General features: G+C 36.6%; 1 protein-coding gene across 2 annotated transcripts in view; it reads right to left on the reverse strand.

Annotated features, from left to right (window-relative positions):
* ikzf2 (IKAROS family zinc finger 2) overlaps nt 1-10,736 on the reverse strand; it is a 31,033-nt gene extending 20,297 nt beyond the window's left edge. Inside the window, exons 1-3 of one of the 2 annotated variants that reach the window (XM_015020569.1) lie at nt 9,893-10,736; nt 7,361-7,407; nt 1,235-1,336 (exon numbers count right to left, since the gene is read on the reverse strand). In XM_015020569.1, the coding sequence (XP_014876055.1) occupies nt 1,235-1,336; nt 7,361-7,394 (136 nt within the window). In that variant the 5' untranslated portion in view covers nt 7,395-7,407; nt 9,893-10,736. Of the gene's footprint in view, nt 1-1,234; nt 1,337-7,360; nt 7,408-9,020; nt 9,519-9,892 lie in introns of those variants that run through there. The other variant, XM_015020568.1, reaches the window with a different exon arrangement.
* Between the last annotated feature and the right edge of the window lie 50 nt (nt 10,737-10,786).

Genomic DNA, 10,786 nt, shown 5'->3' on the forward strand with positions numbered 1-10,786 from the left:
TTTGGAACGGATTTTTTTTTTTTTTTTTTTTTTTTTTATCTATTTCTGACTGCGTGTATAATGTTTTCTACCGAAACTTCAAATGTCACAAGATGCTAGGCAGCATTACAAATAACAAAAACACAGTTTCTCCCTGGGGAATCCTTATTCCAGCTAGCCTCCACCCCTCTTAAAGACTTGTGGGAAAACTTTCTGCTACATTTCTACAGTTGGTTAATTTTACTTTGTTTCCCCTTTCCTTAATTTGCTTGTTCACAGTGACATTGCTAGAGATAATCTAGGTTTTTTTGGTCAGCACACTAACGGGAACGGTGTGACACTCTGGACTATATTTTACACAGAGGTTCAGCATGGTATACTTTTGCACAAAAAATGTTTTCATAAAGCCTACTGTATCCATGCTAAATTGTCAATAAGATGTAATGTAATTGTTTGCATTTCACAGTTCATTATCTGAGATAATTTGAACAATGGCACATTTTTGTTCTGTGAAGTTTTGTGCAACACCATTTGCTGCAATCCTTTATGTTTGTTGTATATTTTATTTGAACTAAAAAAGCCTAGCCCATTATTTAAATATTTGTATTTTTATAACTTCAGTATTATTGAGACGTTAATTTATTTCTGCATTTACCTTGCCAACAGAAATTAATCTTACACAGATTGAAGTTTTCCTTTCTGCTATGATATTTTCTGCTTACATCTAATGAAAGCATGACATTTAGCTTCTTTGAATATTAGAATATTACATCATACATCATCATTCAAGTGGGCTGGATGAACAGATTACTGAGATGCACATGTAAATAAAAATATGTAAAAGCATACATACTTTTATTTTACATTTTGTCACATTACAAACTCAAATGAGAAAAAAATCACAAACTCAGTGAATTTTATGCATAGATTTAAAGATTTTCGTAAAATAAAAATCTGAAAACTAAGCCCCCCTTACTCTCATACTCTTGAATAAAATCCAGTGAAGCCAACAGCATCCAAGGTAATCCAAGGTAAACAGCAACACATTTGTTTAACCTGGCAGCTATTTTTGTTTTTTTTCTTTTTTACCATGTTGATATTTGTGAAAATAACACAAGGCTAATTCCTGAATATCTAGTCAGCACTATTAGGCCTACATATCAAAAACAGCAGCAATCTCAATAAGTGCAATGCATTTGGGTTGTGGAGTGGCTCTGGAAGAATGTAGCACTATTATGTATATATATTTACTAACCATTGGGGGAATTAGGACCCTGGGGAAGTGCTGGTACATTAGGTGGTGACACATCCACCACCATTCTCGAGTCCTCCTTGCCGGAAGAGCATTGGCCGTTACCTGGGAAACAAAGAGAAAGCAATCTTTACGAAGCATTGAAACAAGGCACACGTTTAAAAAAAAAAAAAAAAAAAAAAAGGAAAAGAGACCTCAGTGCTTTGTGGAAAAAAAAAATCCATGTTAAAGTGAGAATTCAGGGGAGAAAGGCCTGCATTATTAAGAAACACTTACATTTTGAGTCTGTAGAAGCTCAAAATACAGTTTTTTAAAGGATGAGGTTTTTACACACTGTTACCTAAACAATTCCAATTCATTTGCTATTGTGAAAACAATTCAACTGATAATGCAATCAGTTGACTACGTAATAATGTGTTAGGGAGCACATTCTCCTATACACAGGCAGAGTCCTTGTAAAATGTCTCTATTTGTCTAATAATTCCTCATTCTTACCAGATCTGCCTCAGAGTCTATGCGGCACACCAGCGTACATAAGTATACTGTTCTTATGTATGCTGTATACGTATACTGTATAAGTATACTGTTCTTATGTATGCTGTATACGTATACTGTATAAGTATATTGCTTTTATGCAACAATACAGTCCTGATGTCCCTCAAATGCAGATCAGATTGCATCCTCTCAGCAGTCTGTGCAGAACCCTGGCCATGGATAGCCCAGTGTCCACTCAGAGGGAGAGCACACCAATCCCTTATCCCCTTACACCCCGGCCCCGTCAGGGTCACTTGAACAATGCAGTGGCAAGAGGTGAACACTATCTCTGACCCAGGTGTCAAATCCCAAAGGAAACATGGTTAGCCCATCAGTTTTTAGACCTTTCTTAGCAAACAGCACTAAGCAATAGTAAACACAAGAAAAAAAGGGACAAGAAAGTGAAATACAGGAGCGAGTGTTGCTTCTGAAAGGGTTCCTTGCAATGCCTTATTGGTCAATTCTGAAATTATTCATTTCATAAGAACAAAAAGAATCTGCTCTAAGTTATCTCTAGTAATGGCCAGTCATATTTGCTGTCAACGTCTTTTGTGGTCTTGGTTGCACTCTAACAACAGCCTCACTGAGTGGGGCATACTGGGAGACGTTGTCCATGATACAATCCCTCGGCCTAAGCTCGGGTTGCACAGTTCGGGGTTGGAGGAAATCTCAGGTGACCAACCCTGGCTATCCCTTGGCAATGCTGTCCTCGAGTGGCCCAGATTTGTCAAGATGGATTTTCCATTAGCTTTTGGTAACAGCTGCTGACAGATGCTCATAGCAGTGGCTTGGCAGGCTAAGGTCTATAGTAACAGCTTTGAGATGTTAGAGTTCAGCATGGAAAATAAAAATCTGTTTTATTTTTACTACACAACTATAAGAAGGAACATGTTAAGAGTCAAATCCCTAGAACATCATTGACAATAATAACTTTTACTTGCTTGGGTAGACACAGCTGCCTGATCATTTAATTTATACGGTGTTGTGAAAGACAGCACCACCCATTTTGGATTTTCTTCTTTTTTGTTCTACATTTACATTTTTAAATCATTAAATAAGTTTTGACAGCAAGACAAAAATACAACATGCAGTAGTTAAATAATACTTTGTTTATTACAGAAAAAGACATCGCAACCAACCTGGTTATATGTAGAGAAGTAATTGCCCCAAAAACCTAAAAAATGGTTGTGTCACCCCTGTGGGCAACGTTTGCCATCGACATTTACAATAAATAGTAATGAAACTTTTACAGTACTAAAGAGGAATTGAGGATCACTTCCTTAGCAGAATTACTTTAATTCAGCCACAGTTCACGATCATGAATGTTCACAGGCAATGTGAGCATTCCAAAACACACCAGCATCATCGACCAGATGCTGGACAATCATCAGACAAAATGGTCTTAAGCTTAAGGTGACATACTTATAGACCTCCTTCAGGATTTTCTCTCTTTTTTTGGAGAATTCATTCTTCCATCAACTGCAGCAAGTTGTGCAGGTCCTGAAACAGCAAAGTCTTTCCAGACTAATAAATGCCAATGTTTAATTTCTTCAGATTGGGGCAAGGTTTTCCTCTATTTCATGCCATCAGAGAAGTTCTGTACAGGTGATTTCTTAATTTTCCAGGCCTTGCAGGAATAACGTCTTGATAAAGTTTTTGAAATTGAACTAAAAAAAGAGTTAATAACTGTGATTATATTTTCGTAAAGGCTTAGGTTTTTCCCTTGTTAAAAGGAATAATTTGAAAAAATCCTTATTGAATTTACTCAGTTTGTTTTTCTGATATTAAATTTTGATCATTTGATCAATATGTGTTCAAATCAGAAGAAATCTCTAAGCGGAACAGTACTTGGTCACATCATTGTAAAACCTTTATCTGCTTCACTGTCTGAAGATAAAATGGGATTAAAAAATTAACAGCCAACAAGCTTAAGGTTTCATGGACTGACTCAAAAAGTTGCGTTGGTGTCCTGCATTTGCTGAGTCAAACCAAAATGAACCATAAGATCAGAATAACAAAGAGATAAGGCCTGCCGGGGAAAAGGTTATTTGAGTAATGCACTAAATTTGGACGATTTTATGTGCAAACGGAAAGGAAACATTGTATACACGCGAAACTTGTAGGTGTAATTTTTGCTGACTTCATTACTGACACCAAATAGTAAGTCCAGTCATCCTTTCAGAAACCTAGGAAGAGCAAAGACATTTACTTCTTTTCAAAGTCATGCATCTGTACAAGTGTGTCTATGAAGCATAGGTACCTTTTGGAAATATGTTGCTCTGTATCTGCTCAGAAGATGTTAGGGAAATGGCTCAAAACCACAAACAACATATCAACAAGTACACCATCTGATTCTTTTCCATAGCAACAAGGGCTCCGATTTGATGAAACGCAGCAGTTGTTTTGCTCTTTTTGGAACAAACTGAATCTGTGTATGAGACTAGACCTAGAAACCTCCTACTGTTCACCTTAAAATGTAACCTATTATTAAAGAGGTCATGTCATGATTTTAGGGTATTTCCCCTTTTCACTTTTTCATATATAGATTGTGCACCTGTAAAAGACAAGCAACCATGAAACCCAAAGTCCACATCAAAGGGGATTGATATATATTTTTTAACATCAAATTCTAAACTTTTCAGGTGCCAATCCCCATATCTATGGGTAAATACTGATTTTTAAAGTATGGGGTATTGTTTTGTATTATTATTTTTGTTATTTAAATTTAATTCCTGAAGATGATCTCAAAACCTCACACTTGACTCCAAAAGCAATGAAACTTAGCAACATGAAAACTACTGCTAAAGCTTTGCTTCATAAATATGTCAACATGGTTTGGTAACCGGCCTCCTGAGCCACATTTCCATTTGTCAAAAAAAAAAACTATTAATGTTCTTTATTTATATATGAATGTGTGTCAAATGATTAATGGATCTAATAAATTGCACAAAAAAAATAAAATAAATTAATTAATAAGAAAGTAAATTAGTTTCTCCAAAACACAGTTAAAAGTGTGAGTAATTCCCACGGGTAATAGGAATTGCAAAAAAAGTGAACGAAATCAACACGTGAGACGATGAAACAAACAAGGTAAGAGAATGATTCTGTGTGAGTGTGTGAAAGTGTAGTGCGGGAGTAGAAGTGCAAAAAAAGGAGGCATGACTTTCAGGAAGAGTTTTAGAACAAGGACTGAATAAAGAGGACATAAAATGATTAAATAATAAAGGCCTTTTGGACTCTCAAGAATTGGTTATTCGGCAGATTTATAAAGAAACATATATAATTATAATTTGAACAAAGAACAATACTACAAGTATTGTTCTACAGCCCGTTCATGTAATAGCAATCTTTACACTTGTTTTTTTTTTTTTTTTCCTTCTTCCTTTTATCTATATGCACATCTTCTACACCGTCTATAAGGCCATCAGAAATTGAAACCAAAAATGATGAGTCCCATATCTAAATATTCACTGTCTGGTTGCATGTCTCATACCGCTACTCTGACTCATAGATAATGTTACCATCACTTACATAAAGATCAAGTAAACATACAAATTTCCACTCTGTTGACCTTGCGTGAGTTTGATTCGATTCTTGAACTCCACACATGACATGTCACAGTGTGGTGGGACGTATCTTCCAGTCAACTGTAAACCTAACAATGTCTTCAAGCATAAAATGGTTCTGTACTGTACAATATGTCTTACTGTTGTGCAAATTAAATTTTATTCCTACTTTTCAGCAAAACATAATTGAACACAGAATCAGGACACACGTGTTTCTTCAAATTTAAAGTCCCATTTGTCAAATTCCCTTTATTTTTCTTTTCTCTTTCGTGTCTTGCTATGGATGTGTAGGTAAACAGTATGGTGGGTCGGTCTGCCTTACAGTGTCAGGGAAATTTTGCTCTACAAAGTGGGAAAATCAAATGTTCCCACTGTTCGACATTAGAGTTTACTGATTTAGTGACCCGTTATGCCTTATCTGATTCAGGTAAAAAATTGGACAGGCACCAAGAAAGTTCTAAAAGAGTATAACTATTGCTTAAATCATGGATGTAAGATATTCCTTTTCTGTGTTCAGTCGTAAAAAGTCCTGATGCTGTGAAGTATTTTCTTGGCTGCATGACATTTCCCTTACACTTTAAAATCATAGATTGTCTTCCCTTTTTGAAAACAAGTTAATATTTTCAGTTTATAGGTTCAACCACAAGTTTTTGTTGAATTAAAACAATTGGTCCTTTCACTTAATTGTCATGAAAACATCACTGGATCGTCATAATCTTCATGGATTGCTGTTTTAATTATTTTTTTCCGCTGTTGGTTCCATATGAACAACAATAAAATAATGCAGACAGCAGGCAGTGTCAGATGTAAAGCCAACAATTTTAAAATAATTTTTAATTATTACATTTATTATTATTGCATTAAAACCACACAATGTTGAATCCACCAGAGCACAGGGTTGATGGCAGCACTGCGCCCACAAACAGGGTTACCAGTTGATCAATATTCAGATCTCATATTGTTGGTTTGTAAGTTTGTGACTTTGGTGTGCTCTTTTTTATTACGTATTATGATTTCCACATCTGTGGTCAATATAGATTATTTTATCATTATACTGTAATGAAATTATATGTCTCTTCCGCACATCTCTATGGTTATTCAATGAGGAATAGTGGCAAAATAAGTCCAAAATACACAATAAATCATGGTAATGTTTGAGGTCAACGTGAAGATAAAGATGCAATAACTAAACATTTTTGAGACTGTCTACTTTCTTCTCCGTTGTTTCCATAGCTAATATGGAAGAGAGATTGAGCTACAATAAAACCTTTGACCCGTGTCGAAGACATCAACCTTGAAAAGTTAACATATAGCTCGTTGAATTTAATGTAGAACTGAAAAAAACTAGTTTTGTCTAAAGGTATTAGTGATGTAAAATAAAATGTCACGTTTGACACATTACGTTCTATAAAGAAAGGCAGTGTACTGTGTACTAAGAATCTAAAATACTGGGCTCCTTATGAAAGTATGCTACGGTCCACCATCATGCTAACTGCTACATGTTCCATGTTTAGCAATCAACCCACAGATGGATGAAGACAGGAAGAGGCTCCTTTTCTCCTTCCACCTCCACTGGCCCGCCTGCCAAGTGTTCCTACAAACACAAACCCCCAATGGAGACCCAAAAGTCTCCACTGATGTCATCAACAAGATGCTACCTGCTTTTGAAAAATGCACACCAAAGCAAAAATCAAGGAGGGGAGGGGGGGGAGAAATTCAGAGACCTACCCAAAGGAAACCAACAAAGGGCAATGGAGTACCACAAAGCGCGTATCCAGCATCTGCTGCATTCAACAGGATGTGCTAATGCATCATTTTCTCTACCTTTAGGGCTGAACAGGAAAAAGCCTGCACTTAGGGGAAAATCCCTTAAAATGTTTGTCGTGTTGTGATTGCAAATATATTTTATTCTTATTTTCAAATCAGCACTGTATCAGAATAACCTACATAATGGATAACAGACATTTGGATGGATTCATGCATAATCTTTGCATGTTTAACGCGTTATGGAAATGATTTACGGACTTACTAGTAGAATAGTCTTCGGACGTTTCCATTTCCATTTCTTCAGAGGTTCTGTAAGATACAAAATAAACGGTTAAATATTTGATCTTTTTTTTTTACAAAAATGCTATTGCTACTTTTTGCAAGAATCTAAAACTATTTTAGAATACAAATATCGCATACAAAAATTATGCATATGCACTTTTAAAAAATCAAATTTATAGGTCAATTCAGTTTGTTTATAAAGTTCCAATTTACGAGAAAGGTAACCTCAAAGGGCATTACAAAATTAACAGGCTCGTTTTCAGAAATATATAATTAAATCAATCCAATACAATCCAAACACTTACATTCTGCTCCAATCCTATTTACAGTGCAATGCTGCAAATGTTGCAGTAACAGACGTATCGATTCCACTAATCTCAAGTGTAAATGAAGAGCAGGAGGTTTGTTCATTTCTTGCGGTAGAGAAGCGATAATGCACGTTATCAAATGAAGAATCGTCTGAACTACATTAAACTTGAAAAAAAAAAAAACATTATATTTCCTGTTTGTTACTCAGATATGAGTCCTTAGTTATATTATTGGTTTGACCATATGACGGTTTCTGTAAATTTCCATAAATGCACACATAGAGTGTCAGTGGTAAACATCTGATGCAATTCTGGGATTAAAATGAAGATGAAGATGCATTGACCTTTACAAATATGGGTAACTGATGAGTAACTAGTTGTTACTCATCAGTTACAACAAATAATGTTGTTTTTCTAAGTAAGGAGTTCTTTAATAGCAACAGGTGAAGGAAAGTCATAAAAGCCGTTGAGTTTAACTTTACATTGCTGTCGACAGCATTAACACAATTATTTAAAAAGTGAGAAATTCAACTGTTTTGAAGAAGGCCTCTCTGTACTTAATTACTTAATTACAAGTTTTACAAATAAATTAGTACAAACATAATTTGTAGAATTTATTGTGAAAATCTGTTTATACATCATTAGACTCACAAAAATGCTACTGCTTTTTAGTAATAAACTGTAACATGTAAAGTTAAAGAAATAAACTAATCCCTCAGCTCTTACAGTAAGGAAACCAGACGAATGTGTTGATAAGAATTTCCTCACACAGGCATCATAAGAAAGTTGTGTTTCTTAATTATAATTTTTCTGGCCTCCATAACCAATTTGTATTACATCACAACATTACTACTGGCTTCCTTGAAGGGCATAAAAACTTAACCCTTTATTAATTAGAAGAAAACAACATGACGACATCCAAGTCAGGACTGAATGATTCACGACTTACACATTTTCTCGCTTTTCTAATAGCAATCTTATGTTTGAGACAGATGAACCATTTGTCATTTTTCTCACAGTTTGAGCGAGTTTCACATAAAGAGCGACGCTGTATAGTGAAAGCACCAATTTAGCAAAGAAACAGTTTCAGATTCGCTGTATTTCTGCACATGAAACGCTTACATGACAGGAAAACTGAAAGTTTAAAGCAGAAGCATGCAATAAATAATAAAGAGTTGGGTTCACAGGGTTACATTCAAGTAAGTGGCTCCACTATGCACACACACACACAAAGTAATTCAGAGAAGGATAGAGGGAGGGGTGGTGGTATGTTGTCTCCACCTCCCTACAAATGAATAAAAATAAGAATAAATTTGAAAAGTTCAACTTTACCTAATTTATCCAGGGAGGTTTCAGGAAGATATAGAAACTTTTTTCCTCCAGATCAACATGTAACCATCCGATAAGAAAACAGCTCTAATGCTCAAGCTCAGAAAGACAGCGAAAAGTTCAAGAGGTGCGCATCTGCAGTCTCCTACAGGTGACTGTCGCTGTGTGTGAGAGCCTCTAAAGTGCGTGCCCCCTCCTCCCTGTCGAGTTTTCCACTTTAAAAGCGACACCAACGCCGTCTTATCGACATGCACATTCAACTCAGCTCGAACTTCAGCAGATCGTTAAAAAAAAAAAGTGACGCGGCTTGTGAGCGAACGGTTACATGGCGAACGTTTACAGCCAGAACAAAGAAAAGGGAAGACTCAACAAGTTGGTAAAGGGAGCGAAAGAGAGAGGGATGGATCAAACTGGATCCACCGGTTCCTAAGGAATTAGCCATAGCGACAGGGAGCAGCCAAGCTATTTTCAACAACCGAGGCACTGGAAATCCGTGGGCAGGCAACGTTGAAAAGCTGCTGTGGAGATGTGACTCAAGGTCGAACCGGTAGAGTCGCAAGCATTTTAATTGCTCCTGAAGAGAGAATGTGATGTAGCCTAATGGCAGTACAACTCGTGGACATCGCTTTTGAAAACATCACAGTCACAAAGCAACTAACTTCCCAATCACACAGCAATACAAATGATTTAACTTTCCTTTTTCTTTTCTAATTGAAGACTATAGGCCTATGCCACTTATAATTTCCTAGTGTGAACGGTGCTTATTGAAAGCCAATCACAATCAACAATCTTATCAGCAGGAAAAAATAAATAAAAATCATGAAGCATTGTTGAACGATGTTTAAGCATAAATATTAAGGACATAATTTGTTTACCTGAAGAAAAGCTCTTTAGCTACCAACAGCGTATAAGGCCACTTTTGCTGCCATTGATGTAACGCGTGTTTCTCCTGTTAATGTTTTTTTTTCTTTCTTTCTTTCTGCCTGTGATTCCTGCATGACTTGGGAGCTGACTGACAGCTGCAGTTCAACAGGTTATCCGATCACCGCTGTCTTACAGCAGAGCCAGTCTGCTTTTCCATTCATCACACAGACGCTCCTTGTCTGCCTTTTCTGCTGCAGACATGCGCCGCCAGCAGCTCTCAAGCGTCTGTGGCCAATAATACAGTCGCAAGATAGACGCTGAATGGACAGGCGAGTACATACTCCGTTTAAAGCAGGAAACCGATACGCGCTCCTAATTGTCTCTAGCTTTGTTTGTTTGGGTTTTTTTGTTTTATTAAATTACCTTAAATAGGAAGGACTTTTTTAATATCCCTGTGGACTTGCACTCTGATCCACAATGACAGTCTAAAATAGAATTTATTCCTGTCCGATATTCACCATGCCGCCCGGACTGAGAGGTAGTTGGTTCCGCAGCAGCAGCGGCGGCAGCAGCAGCAGAAGCAGCAAAAGCAACAGTTGTTAAATCCACCACTTCCTCCTCCATCTCCTCGCTCGGTGGCCGCACGCGTTGCTATTCTTGGATGTTGGTCTAACACATAGAAACGGATCACACCGTGTGGACAGTCTGCCTCTTCGCTCTTCTCGCCAGTCGATCAGGTTACAAGTGCTCTCTCCTTTTTTTTTTTTTTTTTGTTGTCTTTTTTAGTTTGTTATTGTCCACAAAATGATGCTTTTTATGTTGTAATGTCCCCCACCAGTCGATATTTTGATGTTAAAGTCTTTCATTAAGAAATACTGACAAACAAAAAACATAATAAATAAATA

Source organism: Poecilia latipinna, unplaced genomic scaffold, assembly GCF_001443285.1.
Source record: "Poecilia latipinna isolate Pla-1442-1.1 unplaced genomic scaffold, P_latipinna-1.0 Scaffold2607, whole genome shotgun sequence".
Classification (NCBI taxonomy): domain Eukaryota; kingdom Metazoa; phylum Chordata; class Actinopteri; order Cyprinodontiformes; family Poeciliidae; genus Poecilia; species Poecilia latipinna.